The 15378-nt window shown below is 43.9% G+C and overlaps 1 protein-coding gene across 4 annotated transcripts in view; it reads right to left on the minus strand.

The window, feature by feature from the left end:
* Positions 1 to 15378, minus strand: part of nrp1a (neuropilin 1a) — an 80023-nt gene that overhangs the window by 3493 nt on the left and 61152 nt on the right. For 3 of the 4 annotated variants that reach the window (XM_014999922.2, XM_014999924.2, XM_014999923.2), the window contains 8 exons: positions 12411 to 12742; positions 9451 to 9595; positions 4408 to 4518; positions 3686 to 3736; positions 828 to 971; positions 462 to 739; positions 278 to 374; positions 133 to 186 (listed from right to left, as the gene is read on the minus strand). In XM_014999922.2, coding sequence (XP_014855408.2) covers positions 133 to 186; positions 278 to 374; positions 462 to 739; positions 828 to 971; positions 3686 to 3736; positions 4408 to 4518; positions 9451 to 9595; positions 12411 to 12742 — 1212 coding nt within the window. The remainder of the gene's footprint in view (positions 1 to 132; positions 187 to 277; positions 375 to 461; positions 740 to 827; positions 972 to 3685; positions 3737 to 4407; positions 4519 to 9450; positions 9596 to 12410; positions 12743 to 15378) is intronic. The other variant, XM_014999926.2, reaches the window with a different exon arrangement.

A 15378-nucleotide genomic window follows, 5' to 3' on the forward strand; every position in this document is an offset into this window, starting at 1 on the left:
ATCAGTGGACAAGACTTAATTTCACATGTAAGAATTGGCCGATCAATGAGCTTCCAAAATTACAGAAACTAGGGCTGGTTTATCAGTGCACTCTAAATATCAACTATTAAAACTCCATTTGAAATGGCTTACAAATTTCGTTGTTATTGTCCTCCGGTAGCATTGGCTCAGTGGGCACATCAGGATCTATAAAAACAAGAAATTACAGATTAATCCAGTACTTCAGGGAACGTCTTCCAGAATAGCACGAACACAAGAACTGGACTGTGATCCTCACCTTCACAGTCTGATTTGCCAAGCCCGTCGAGAACCTTAATGTCATCCACAGCGATGTCTCCCCAACTCTTCCTCTGCACAAGACCCTCAATCACCACCTTTGAAATAAAAGCATATACAGTTAAAGTCAATCCGATGTTCAAGTTTCAGAGAGAAAAAAGTAGGTCAATTGACGAGACACTGACCTGATAGGGTTTGCTGATCCGCGGGACAAGGACACGCCCTTCCCTCCACCGATTCCCTTGGTGACCACTGACCGTCCAGAGCAGGATGTCGGCAGTTCCTTCCTCAGTCTGCTCGCGCTGTTTGATATGCAGTGTTCCGATGTGCGACCCGTGCATGTGGTACCAAAAGGACACACACAGGTCGGAGTCCTCAGAGCTGACCATGGGACTCACTAGTCGAGCCACTTCGCTCTCCTGGAGACCTGTCGCTAGTGTATAAATGAAGTTTCCTGACCCCCCTGTTGGATAGTTAAAATTAGTTTACCTTGGGGTAGAAATGGGTGAAAAGTTTCTTTTCTATGTAGGCCAACAGATTGAGGTACTCACCTGTGTGGTCCATGTTGGGGCCGGTGTTGAGAGTTGGGGTGCCGCTGGACTGGATCTGCCACCTGGAGCCAGTGTCCTCTGAAGTCCAGCGGCAGAAGGAGGGATCATTGGGCCAACCGAAGTCGCAGGCAAACCACAGAAAGGCTGAAAGCAAGTTGAAGACAGGTCTAGCTTTATTGAGAGATCTCATTTTATTACAAAAGGAGAAATGTCAATTGCTTCAGCTGGAATCCAGACAATTATTGAAAGGTTTGTAGCCTGTAGTCATGATTTGACCACGGGCTACAATCAAGAACATCCTACTCTACAAACTCTAGAGGGCAGCAGATCACTGTAGAACGAAAGACTCAGGTCCCACTTGTTGGTGAGGCAAAAGTTGGAAAATGAAATCAAAATGTGACACGAGACAGAGAGAAGTGTTGGTGAAGACATCACACCGTCCTTTTATCACGACTGCGCTTAATGATATCTCTTAATGAACGTAACAGGGTTGAGTAGGGAACAGACGGGGAGGCATGCTGGGAACACACGCCAAACAATGACGGGGGGATGGAGACGACAAGGTCTGGACACAGCTTAGAAAGAGACATTCAGAGCATCCCGCTGAGAGATGAGGATTTTAATGAGAGTGGGGACTTGAGATTTCAAGACGGCAGCGCCGAGGCGCCGTTCCAACTGCGCGGTCCCCCACGGACCTACGGCGTGCCGGAGCAGCCTCCGCAGAGGCCAGAAAACGTGCGAGAGCTTTTGGACAAAGAAAGACTTCCAATCAACACACAGGAGAGGGATGTTTGGGATGTTAGGCATGGTTTTAAGCTCCAGCAGGAGATGCCTTCGAAGATATAATGAGACTGCCTTCCAAGTGACAAAATATATGAGCCAATATTCCCTTTAATAACGGCGAGGGTTTAACTAGCTTCTGCAGGCTATGACTCTATTTACCCATTAAGCACAAAGGCTGGAATTCTCATGTGGAACCACATTACAGACTCCAAGCCACGTTCACATATATAAATCCCACTCCCAATTAAAAGGCGTTAGACTTTCTTTTTTTTATTCCACTATTGGAAGGCTTTGACTGAGGCGGCCAACAAGCCCTGGATAAGATGAGCAGCCACATGACGCATTTGGGCATTTCATTAAAAGAAAAGGAGACGTTTTCCTGCTCAGTACCAATGGAAACTAGATCCTCGGAGATTAGGATACATAGGAGACATGCACCACACAGACTGAGGACACATAAACATGAACACATGTATGGCTCGATTCTACTGACATGGAATGTCTTTACCCTGAGATAGAAGGTTCATTGAATCCAAAATAGGAAAAAAAGAAACCCAGATATTCTCATTCATTAGCTGCAGTGGCTTGCAAAAGTATTCATACACTTTCAACTTTTTACAACTACAGATGACTGTTTATGCTATTGGGGTGTTGTGTGATAGACCGACACAAGGCGGGACATAAACCCAATAAGTTGCTTCTTTCCAAAATACTTTGAAATGAATCCATGGATGGAGAGAATTTGAGAACATCAGGACATTTTGGTCTGGTCTCTACATGGGCTATTCTGGGATATGAATATGCTTCAGGCTAAATTATTGCACTGTACTTCTGACTATTTATGGCCTTTGATGCATGGATGGAGTGTTCAGCAGTGTTTTTGCATGTAGGCCAAACATAAAAACTATTTTCTCATCTTGCCAGGCCCAGGCACCTTGGTTTATCCCTTTCAATGTCTGTGGTAAACTGCAGACAGGACTTCTTTATTTGGTTATTTAACAATGGCTTTGCTTCCTGATACTCTTTCATAAAGTCGTATCAGCGGAGTGCAAGACTAATAGCCGTCCTGTCAACAGATTTCCCCACCTGATCTATGGATCTCTTGGCTGCTTGCATGATTAATGTGCTCTTTCTGCATCCTTTCACTTTAAGTGGACGGCCACGTCTTAGGAGGTTTGCTGTTGTGCCGTACTTTTTCCATCTTCATGCGATAGACAGTGCTACGGGAAATGTCCAAACTTTGGCGTGTTGTTTTCCAGTTTTCCACAGCTTTATCCCTGACCTGTCTGCTGTTCCTGGATCTCGACAGTGCCCTTTGTTAACAAACACCTGTTTTTATTGCTACATTAAATCAAACACAAGTGGACATAAAGTACCGAAACAAAACAGTAAAAAGCTCAAGGTGATCAAAGACTTTTTGTGAGGCAACATACACTCATAAAACGAGTTAATTCTCCTAAATCGCCGTGCATTTTCTCTAAGACACAAGGCTGAGTTTAAGGCAAACACACAATACATGTCACTTTTCTCCATTAGGATAGCCACTGCCCCAGCAGACTGCAGACAGACCATAAAGCCAGCTGACTGAGTAAATGGGGATGGGTGGAGCCTACGGACCATTAGCCAAGGTCAGACTGGGGTGCTTTCTCCCAGCTGGCTGCTGCCTCATCAGCCTCGCTATAGGAGACACTGCTATGTGTGCTTGGCTGGGGAAGTGGCCCCAGAGTCCACCTAATTTCCTCCGGTCATCTGCATCGTGCTTCCCTGCTCTTCGCGCCAGCTCCTTTTTTTTTGCGTGCGTCAGTGTCGGCCCGGTGATTAGTGATTATGCTGAGGAGGCAGCAGCGGAGCACCGGTGCTAATCATCAGCTAGCTTCACGTCGTGCAATCCCTCTCACCCCGTCAGCAGGAGCCTCTCTGGGCCATATCATCAGCCTTAATAACAGACCAACGCCAGAGCAGAAGAGGGACCTGCCTGGCGATGGCATTCATTACCTTTGGTCTGCTTCTTGTGGTTTAAAATTAAAACTCAGCAGGTAAACAAGAACAAATCCTACAAAACTTTAGAAACTTACCTGGAATGGGGTCCACTTTTAAAGTTGTGGTCTCTGGCATTGTGGTGCCACCTGTCACAAGATGGAGCAGCAGCACAGTTAGCATTGTTGGCAGGTTGATTCCCTTCTCAGACATCGTCTGCATTCATGCCAGATTGAGCTGATCACTTCATGCCACTTTCCATTCATTTCCTTCAGTACACCCTTTTCATCAACTATCGTCGCCTATGACTGAGACAGTGCCATGCTCCTCATTGGAGACTGCTGGTTAATGGAGAGCACCAGCGGCGGTGCAGGCTCATTGAGTTACTGGGTTAGTGGGAAAGGAGGCCAAGAGGACAACGCATATGAGAGAGCTAATGACAGAAAGAGGCAGAGCTCTGCTGCAGAGACGCAGAGACAGGTGTGTGTGGATCGGTGTGTCCCCCGTGAGTTTCCACGAGGGGGGTCGGGGGGGAATAGGAAGACTGACGAGGGAGGTGGGAACTAAAGGTGCAACTAATTAGAGCTGTATCTATCAGTGCCAGCTCACATATAGACGCATGCATGCATGCTGGCAAGCGTGCACGGGAGATGCCAGATTGGCTACACTAAGAGAACTCGGTGGCATTGCGTAGATGGGGGGAGGAAGACAGGAAGCAGAGTCAGAAACAGAGTAAGAGAAGCGGGGGGGTGGGGTGGGGGGCAACGGGAGGGTGATGGGGGGGAGTTTGGACGCAGTCTCATGAAGGCGATGTTAGCACCTGTCACGTCGTAGTCATCACCTGTGCCGCTGTGGCAGCTCGCCTGGTCATCGTCACACTCGTCCGAAGGGGTGGTGCTCGGGGCCGGAGTGGTCGGGGGGAATGTCGGCGCTGGAAGACAAAGAGTGAGGGGAGACAGCAATCAGCACTGACTGGATTTCTGAGCCAAACCGGTATTGGTGAGGAGGCTGGATGTTGATGAGTCTGACCTTATGCATATGTGACTGGGGGTCAAAGGAAAGTATTGCGCTCACTTTTATCAGGAAATAACAAGAAATCTGCATGCAATGATCGTCGTGTTTAAAAGTCCCCGGTTTTAATTTTGATCTGAGTCGTTTAACTCAATAAACAATATTAAAAAAATGCAGATTCAACATTAATTCCTGATTAGCTTTAAAATAAGATGTGATCACTCTTGAACATGCGGGTCCCATTTTTCAGCCTGTTTTGAACCATTTAGGCTTTCTACGTAATTGTTGGCCAGATACCTGTAAAACAGCATTATCATGTTATTGTAAAAGCAGCTGCATTTACATTGACCGAATAGTTGCCCATTTTGACAGTTCAAAAATAAATTAACTTAATGCAAACATGCCAATTAAAAAAAAAACTTATCTTTTGATAAAAAGTTTTGGCAGTAGGATAAGTTTTTTTTTTTTTTTTTTTGGCCGTATCAAAATTTATTAGTTTTGCAAAACTGCAATGGAAACAACAGGAAGTAGGCGGAGGATGATGACATATCGTGTGAACAAAATTATTCATGTGTGATTTTAATTGTGTTTCTTACTTAATGGAAACACCGCAACTGAGAAATTGTGTTTTTTTTTATCAATAGCAGCGGAATATTGACAAAGTTTTCCACACATTTGAAAAGGAAACGCATCTACTGTGGAATAACTCAGTAAGATTTTCTGTCATGGTGTTGGAGAACAGAGGTCCTCCGACCCAGACCTCCAGGGCCGGGGTCCTGCAACTTTTAGATGTTTATATGATAGATTGGTCTTTGTGGTTAAAAAAGAAAGCTAAAGAAAATAAAAATTAAATATGTGTAAGTACCCCAACCACAGCTACATACTGGCTTTCAATGTCAGTTTTTATTCTTTGTTTTTTTTTTTCTTCAGCTGGAGCTGCTAGTAATGCTCCTTTTATCAAGTTGAAGAGGTGTGGGTGTATAAATACAGCCTTGAAGTTAGTGCATGATGCTTGAGCAGTTGAAACTACAAGATGCAAAAAAAAAAAAAAAAAAAGACATCCAAATGGCTACATAGGCAGGGCAACCATGGCCTATCATTACAGCCCTGAATCACTTCGATGTGGGTAAGGCCCAAGATCCACTCCACGCTCCGCTGCCGCGCAGCCGTCCTGCGGTGTGAGCGTGCATTTGTAAGTTTTTATACGGTATGAGTAATGATCGGGCTTCCCCAGAGCAGAGGGAGGAAAGAGAACGAGGAGAGAGGTGGAGCAGGGAAGAGGCATAGACAAATGGGGGGGGGGGGAGAAAGTGTGTGTGGCGTCTGTGCACGCGAGCCGATCCTCCTGCTCTCGGCCTCCGCTCGATGAAATATGAGGCTGATCAGCCCCTGTCAGATTCAGGGTGGGAGAGGTCAGGGGTGGGGTCAGGGATGGGGTCAGTGCTGCGTTAGGAAACCCTCTTACAGAAATGAAGACTTAGCCCTCCTGCTGTGGCTCTTACTGATCACACGCACGCACACACTCTGGCACACGCTTGCAGAGACAGACAGGCCCTGTGTATGTGTGTAATTGTATACGTTGTCCTGTTAACCACAACCTTGGCGAGGTACTTGCGGTTGCTGTGAGTGCATCCGTCTCTATGAGTCTGTCTGTTTTTGGCATTAACTGTGAAAACAAGCATTATCATCTGTCTGATGCTCCTGCTGGGAGTCCATCAGGTTTATGACAGAATGGACTGCCCTGAAATCCAATATGTAAATCCACGACTATACCACTAGGCGCTTTCTGTGCTACACAACTGCACAAAAGTGTTGCTCCTCATTTCATTAAATTTTGTTTCCAACAAAAAGCACTTCTTTTATATATATATATATAATATTCTAAAATAAAAATGTTTACAAGGATTTTCTAAAGATTTTATTTGAACAGTAAATAAGTTTATGCTGTTTTTAAGCCAGGTTGTACATTCATCATAAGACTACAAACTAAACAGATGAACCAGTGCGATGTGTTCACCTAGCAGGGTAGTTGCAACAGATTGATTTTTGCAACCTGTTGCAAAAATCACATGTGTGTAATTGAATCTATCAAAGATACTGGAGAGACAAACATGTTCAATTACCTGAAAACTTGAGATAGCTGATCAACTGAACAATATCTGCATCTCCACTGACTACACAATGGCACAATTTGACATTTGAAAAATAAATTTGCTTAACGGAAATGCAACAATTTCAAAACAGATCTTGTTTTTTGATTAAAAAAATAAATAAATAAATTGTGGCACCAGGATGAGATGGTTTATCTGCTAGAAACAGTTTGTTAGGTGTGATGCTTCTGGTGAAGACCCACTAGTCATTTTTACAGAATACCTCAACTCAGGACTTGGAGAACCAAAGTGACAAGTGGCCTTGAATTCAACCTGCTACTCTTAATCTCCTAATGAGGCAGTGACAACGCTAAACACAGTCGATTTGTAAAAAGGTTCAAATACGTCAGGAACACCACAGTTCTCATCGTTAGTTTGATGAGTCAAGTTAAGGTGCAGTGAGACAAAACAAATAACTGAACTTTAGCCATGGTTACGGTACTTTTTTAGTAGCTGTGATGTGATCTAAAATAGTCTCTTTGCTAAATTTCAGCCACCATATCAATTCATTACTTGAGTTATGAATTGATAACTCATAAGTTGAGTTACAATGAGGTTTTTTAAAGCCTCATTGTAAGAGGCTTTAAAAAACCACATGGAAAAACAAGTTAGCGGTGAGCGCCGTTAAAAGAAAAAACCTTGAAATACCTTCATAAAGTCTGGGAAAGCCAAGGGTCAGAACCCTCTCAGGGCAAAACCTCAGACCAAGTCTGACTCCTTTCACATCGACGGAAAGAAATAAAGGTCAGCTCGGTCGCCTAACCCTAACCCTCGGTCGCACAGTACTCTACATCTGCTCCCAGAGAGAGACCGCTAATAGATAGAAACAATATGGATCAATTCAAATATACCAAAGTCCACTGGCTCCTTTGAAAGACCAAAGATGAGGACGGGCTGTGAAGAGGGTGATGGGGGCCAGGCGGCAACAAACCGAGGAGGCCAGGTGGGCTTTTATTTGATCCCCTCCAGAAGTGGCCGGCCATGAGGGCAGCTTTGATGTAACAGGGAGAGAAGACAAACCGTCCCTTGTTGGAATAAACAGCATGAGCTGGACAGCTGTGTGCTGAACACAGGGAGCCTTCATGCCCATCATTAAATAACCAGGGATGTTGTGAAGAGATGACGTGAAAGCTGTGTCTAGTCATGTTATTAGTCTGGTTGATAGATTGCTCACCTCACCGAGCCTGACACATCACACGCGAAGAGATGTAACACACTGTATGCTCAGACTGTGAGAACTCTTATCTAGATGTCCCTACTGTACTCACGTCATCGCTTTGGATAAAGTAATCACCGGTTTTCACCTGACCGCTGGGAAAGAGAATTTGATTATGCCGGCTAAACCTGTTTCTGCTGTCAACGGCAAAGATAAAAGGTTTCACTTTGCCACCAAGAAATCCCACCGGCCCCCACAGCAGCCAGCCAAAACCAGGTATTTACATACGCTGTGAGGAAGATGCATAACCATAAACTGTTCCTGCTTTGGGTCAGTTGGAGCTTCCAAATATTATTTGTGGTTTTAGAGTATTTTTTTTTAAAGTTCACATTAATTTCCCTAGTATTTAGGGTAATTAAATACTTTTTGGGGGTCTCACAATAACTTGTTGGAATTTTGGTCGATTCCCTCTTTCAGCTCACCAATCTCTCCCATCTGGTCACACTTGAGGAGTTCAACATTTCAATAAGTGATTTGAAAAAAAAAAAACAAAAAAAACATTAACTCTGCTCATTTAATTTTTATAGAACTGAAATGAGGTTTGGTGATGGCCACTGCAAAAACACAGAGTTTGTCGTCCTAAATCCACTTTGTAATTAAGTGATGATATGCATTAGGATAGTGTCTATTTGGATTTGGAAGACCCATTTATACCCAAACATTAACTTCCTGTGTTCTTCAACATTTCCACATAACATTCTTTCATCAAGATGCCATCTATTTAGTGACACGTGCCAATCTGTGCAACTCTCTTCCTGACGCCTCGATTGATTCCTGTTTTAGTTTCCACAATATCACGCAAGGGAGCAGTGTGTTGCCTTAAGTCAGATGTTATTAATTATTAAAGGTTTACAAACCCAATGACCTCTTTGTCTACGTAGGCAAAGTATCCTCAGTTTATGTAAATTTCAGAATTTGAGGAAATTTTTTCTCTCGTTGAGGAAATAATTTTGCTAATCCTATCAGACCGAAAACCAAGAAGAGCTCGGTCTCATTTTCTATCAAATAATATTGAAAAAGTGTTTTTTTCTTTTTATATCATGCTTGCAACCTTTGGATATTTCATCACTTCATTATTTATGATAATAAATTTCTTATCACGATAAGAATTTTGATTTATCAATATCAATTTTTGAAGTTTAAACCCCGTAAAACTGTCCAGATTGATGGTTTTGCTATTTTTTCCACTGTTTTGTTCAATGACAGTTTAGTGATGCAAATCACACTTCCTTATGTGACTGGTGTCCTGTAGATGCACATAACTAATGGAAGTTATTTTCAAGGTCCTTATTTGTGTTTGTGGGGTCATAACTGCTGTCATACAGTTATCCAAGAAAGATCTGGTAAATATGTTATCGTCACTTTTATCGTTATCACAATAGTTCCATCAAATATCGTGATGAAAAACTTTAAGCCCATATTGCCCACCACTAAGATCAAACAAGATTCTTATTCGTTTTTTTTTGTGTGTGTTGCTCATGTTTACCTTCAATCTCGCAGCCGAGGAGCTCCAGGCGCAGGCCCATCCCAGCAGGAGTGGCCCTCTCTGGATAAATTCTGATGAAACGGGTCAGCAGGGGCTCCACTGTCCTCAGCTCAGGAGTGTCGTAATTACTGTTACCTTCAAATATCTGGGACAGAAAAAAAAAGAAAGAGAGAGAGAGAACAGTAGGTACAACATGTAATATGCTGTACACACCCCCGAGCACGCTCTCTGGGATTCTTATTGCGGCATTCTGAACTTTACAGTAATACGTGTGGGTGGTGAGTGCTGGCTTTGGTGGAGAGTAACAGGAGACTGGCGGGAAATAAAAGGCGATCAGCAAATCTGCGGTCTTGCTGACATCTAAACCGCAGCATACGTGGGTGACACAGAGGGTAAGAAAACAAAACAAAACAAAACCAAAAAACAGCATGATGCAGACCTTTTTGTCAAAAAAGCAACTTTCAGCTCCCTGAACTCTGTTGCAAACAAAGAAATGGCTGTTGGAGGGGGGGAAAGTGGGAGATGTAGGATTTAGGAGCAAGGAAAGAGAAAGGTAGAGGACTGATGGAAGTGGATTAATGAGGGTGATCACGTGAGACAGCCTGGTGCGCTTTAGATGCTTGGGTACCTCTCTGGCGAGGTAAGAAAGGCAGCTAACTAGGACAGTCGGGGGTATGGATCTCTCCTGCACCCATCATAAATCAACCATCAGCCCATCTGGATGAGATTTATGCCCTGTCAGGGACAATTGTAATTGGGGACAGGGTGTTGCAGCTCCTCTTGGAAAAGTATGTGGCTCTTTATGAGAGCATGATGTGTGCATGATACATCGTGCCATAAGTGGAGTGTGTGTTCTGTGGATGCAGCAAAGCTGGCAGATAAATCTTTGGTCATTTGCTCAGTTCTTCCTCTCCAAGTAGGTTCTTACTGTCCCCTGACAGACCTGAAGAGTGTGACTCACATGTAATGCCAAGCGGCGTGTGGGAACTTGGGATTGCGATGTTTATTTTAATGTGATTCAAAAGCACAGCCGAGATTGACTCGCTGTGACTGCTTTATTACTCACAACTGGCAGGTGCGACGTTCTGGCGAAAGTGGACCAAATTCATCATAATCAGAAACAATGTACAGAATTATCCGAGATGTTTTCAGAAGCACCTTTAAATCGGGTCAGAAAACAAACCATCTATTTTAATTTGTTGCCTTGACAGAAATATGGACTTTTAAAGGGGCGGTGCTATGTGTTTCCCAGGCATATAGTGCCATTTTATTGCACAATCAAGTAACTATGATAACTTCAGTTGTTAGAAAAATGCTGTATATATTAAATATGACTTTAAAAATTTACTTTGTATGCAACACCTTGAAATTGAGCTTCTGTCTCTTTAAGAAACTCCTTCTCTTTCTGAAGCTCCACCTCCAAGAAGTCATCACAGCATGACTCCTCTATAAACCCTTTAACAATATTCTTACCAGGGTTTCACTGAGAAGTAACTCGTATAATGAGCTCAACCACCAAGTGTTTGCTAATTGCTGCTGGCTAGTCTGAAGGAGCAGAGTGGGGGAGTCACAAGGGAAGTCTGCTTTACATGCTGTGGAGACTTGGAAGCTTGAAAACTGCAGCTCTGGGGAGGAACTTCTTCTTGAAGGCGGGGCTAGGTCCACCCAGGTGTTTTGCACAGCTGAATGGTTGCCATGGGAGATTAAAGGATTTCTCAAACATGCATAAAATAATCTAGGCAACATTCTAGGTATGTTTTTGATGAGTGAATAACATCATGACATGTTGTAAAACTCAAAAATGTCAATTTAACAATATATTGCCCCTAATACATTATCTAAAGTTCTTAAGCAACTTGGTTCTAGCAGATGATTTGTCCAATCAAACTATAGGCTTCCATAGCATTGATGGAGCATTCACACTCTGAGGGTTAAATGTTTGTCACTGATCCACCTGGCCGCTTCGCCAGCCATCCATCATCTGTTGTTTAATCTAAGATCAGGTTGTAAGGGTAACAGGTCCAGGTGGGAATATCCTTCTCCCCAATGACACTTCAGCTGATTCCCAGGGATTCCTGCTTGTTCCCAGGCCAGAAGGTTCCTCCCTCCCCCCCACTTCACTTCTAGGTTGAACATGTCTGGAAAACCTCCAAATGTAGGTTAATTATCTCTACAGCTGAGCCCAGCCACCCTAAGAACGGCTCCCATTTTAGTCTGTTGCATCTGGAATCCCATATCTCAGTGCTATCAAACGTATTTTCATTTTGAGTCACATTAAGATTATGAATGTTTTCAAAGAGGCAGATTTGCTAGAATGTACTGATAAAATCAAGTTACAAATTGTTGCAATATTAATAAATACAAAATCTTTTCTCACTGATCAGACTCCTGGATTTTGCGATTGTTTTTTGTGATTTTTGTGTGTGTGCTGATATAGAAATATTTGTAAAGAACTGCAATATTTGTGCTGATCCATGACGGTAAATGTGACTTTTTGTTACTCGGCGCATCGATCATGGACTACAGCTTGACGTCACGGCAGGCTGAGGCAGCACTGAGGTGAAAAGTATCACTTATCACATATCTGCAGAAAATGTGCAATAAATTCACAAATATGCCATACGCAGGGATATGTTGATTTTGCGTTCATTTCTACAATTGCGAGTTGGGAAAAAAATTGGAGTGACTGATGTAATTTGGCAGTTTACAGGAAAAAGTTGCTTCGGTTTGATTGATACAATATTATTTAAGATATTTAAGCACACAACTGTTAACTTGAAGCTTCTGGTGTCCAGAGGGCCACATAAAAAGCTATGAATGCTTCATCCTTCACCCTCATCAGTTCAAGTGGTACCTTCTACAAAATGACAGATTTTTTGGTAAGGAATATGCTTCTCTGATCTCTTCAGAACTAAACAAATGTCCAATCGGTTTCTTATACCCACCCCACCCGAACCTACCTTTGGTTTATTTCCACTGGTGTCAGACACCACCCTCCAGTCAGAGCCGTTGTTGCTGTACCCGAGGCGGAACTTCTTCATGAAGACCTTGTTCTCACGGTATTTCCCTCCCTGGATGATGAACCCCTTCACCAGCTTCTCTTCACCGAGATCCACCTGCAGCCACTCATTGGTGAAGGGCTGCGGCTGGGGCAGCAGCGTCCACCCGGTCCTGCTGGTGAGAAGGCGGGCGTTCTCGGGCACCCAGCTCCGGTCGGTGTGAGAGGACGCCGTGATCTGGTTGTCTGTGATCAGGCCCGACACCATGCCCAGCATGCCGGAGCAGGGGTACTCTGAGAGACGAGAGAGGAACAGGAAAATGTGCTTAACTTTTTGTTTTTTTGATGGAAATCAACTGAAACCCCCGCAGAGATGCAACTTATGTACAGAAAGAACTTCATCTTTAACCAAAGGGGTCGATGTCCAAGATCATCTAGAGTGGTAAGAGGTTAGTCTGGGTCTGAGTCTTGCATACAGGATGGCCAAAGTCAAAGGGAGGAGGCTCATTCCCCAAACTCTTTGTGATGTTACTGTGATCTCTACCTCTGTTCTCTGTCTCTCTATGTGTTGGTAGCTCTCGTGCACACTAATTCTTCAGCCTGAAGCGATCGTCTCCAGGCAGCCAATTAAAACTCTCTTCCCGGCTGGTGCTTCCACCTCCCGCATTCTGGGAGCCCTGGTTTTTTCTTCTCCTTTCTATCTCTCTGCCCCCTCTCCATAGACTTACATGTATCTACACACGAAAACACAGTCTCTTTGTGCTGTTTTTGCTGCCACAGCAATCAACTCGCCTTCTGCTTCACAGCTGTCAACATCTGTGGGACTATATCTTTGAACATATCGTTGTTTGCCTGTCCGGTGTCCCAGATTTCCCTCATTCTTTGAACTACTTCTCTGATCTTGTCTTCAGCTCTTGATGAATTTTAGCTTTTTGCACCTTTTGCATTTGGTTCCAAAGTCAAAACGCATGTCTTTTCAGATTTACTTCATTTTTGTTTGTGAACTTTATTTACACTCGAAGTTGAATGGAGGAGGCTAGAAACCTTTTGGTATTCAAGCATTTTGCTGTTCTTCCATCGCTTCTCCAAATCTTTCATTCAAACCCAAAAACAACAAATCTAGAGACCTTAAGTAGCTTATTATATCTCCGCTATAGAAGAAAAACTGACGCTTGTGTTCATTTTAGAAAAAAGCGTACATTTTCAGCTTTGTAGCACTGTGGGAGAAAAACAGAAGAAATATTTGCAGAACAAGGCCTCTTTCAGCCAACCTCTGCCTATGTGAAATGGTTCCCATGAAAACCCATGAGATGAATTCCTGGTTGTGCAATCCAAAAAAAACAAAAAAACAGCTATCGCTGAATGCACAGAAGCATTTTTCTGGGACTTTCCTCCTGTTTTTCTTTCGTCTTAGGCCAAGATGTGTTGAAAGTGATCAGAGGAGCTGGCCTTTGGCTGTGTGAAACGAAGACACTGCGATATGAACGCCTTTGAAGTGAGGAGAATTCAAGGGAAAGGTGCATTTGTGTGTGTGTGTGTGTGTGTGTGTGTGCGTGTGTGTGTGTGTGTAGAGATAAAAGCAACTGATGCGACTTCCCCCCAACCCCCCAGATCATCTGGAGCTGTTAATCGAGCTCAGCTGCGATTACAGAGGCAGCGCACACGCCGTGACACGCCCCGGTGGAACAACTGTTTACATTTGTGTGTATGGGTAAGAGGAGTGACGATGATGCAGGCCTGCCGGCCACAACCGAGGTTTGGGTGGAGCTATTTTCGGCGCTGTGGCGTATTTACCAACAACTGGGTGGTGGATCCTTTTATTAATGAGTAGCTGTTTGCATCAGAAGGCACGCGACCATGGTCATATGCGGCGAAGAGTTTTGTGACATTCAACCCACCCTCTCTTGTAATCTCCTGAATAACTGCTTTGACGTTAACCGAAGACACGACCTCTCAGACCGAACGCCTTTCCTCTCTGGTCTCTGTCACATTTCGGTGCGTTGCTTTGGCTGTTCGTGATTCAATGAAAGCAACGATGAACTCAGAAAACTCTCCGTAGGATCGAATGTGGAAGAGGAGAGTCGAGTCACAGGGTTTGTGCAGCCCTGTACAGCCTCGGTTTCCCTCTGCCCGACCATGCTGGGAGCTGGCAGAGTCTTCAGAGAACCAACGGGCACTAACGTCATATTGGAGGCCGTGCGGTGACTTCGATCCTGTGATGTGTTTACGCGCGGTGCAGCGCTCTGATTATGTGCCCCGCACACAGGCCTCAGCTGTAACCCCCACTGCACCCACAGTGCCATCTGCTCTTATAGGATTGACCACACATATGTGATGCATAAGGGACTCATTGCCTAATAATAGAGAGGAGGACCACAAAGTCACTTCACAATTTTGGCTCCAAATAATCCCGATTCCATTATAGGCTCTGTTACCGATAATCAAGGTTTGAAAGAGGTTGCCATTTAAAGGCGCAATCATTTTTCATCATACCATTCCTGGGGTTGAAAGTCCTTTTAAAGTGATAGCGAATAAAGTCCAAGAGTGACCCGAGTCTTATCCAGCACTGACTGACACTGCAACGCCCTCTCCCCACCTGTTGCTGCACGTTATCATCAAGCTGAAAGAAGGCAATGAGGTTTGTTTTGTTTTTTTAAGGTTGCTTTCACACTAGCCCTATTTAGTACACTTTTATTGAACTTTGTTAGAAGTGAACTCTGGAAGGAGGAAGTTGCACTTGTGTCTTCTTCTGTGGTTTTTGTGTTGTTTCTTTTGGAAGCTCCCCATCACAGGTGAGGGGGTAAACAGGAATTTCAAAGGGTCTGGATCGGTTTACACAGAACCAATCAGTGAAAGTGAACCACATCAGCTGAAAATGTAACAAATGTTGCAATTTTGTTCTCCAATATAACTGAGACTACTGGACTATC

The sequence above is a fragment of the Poecilia mexicana genome, unplaced genomic scaffold (assembly GCF_051168715.1).
Source record: "Poecilia mexicana isolate PSO_F unplaced genomic scaffold, ASM5116871v1 scaffold_20, whole genome shotgun sequence".
In the NCBI taxonomy this organism is placed as follows: Eukaryota; Metazoa; Chordata; class Actinopteri; order Cyprinodontiformes; family Poeciliidae; genus Poecilia; species Poecilia mexicana.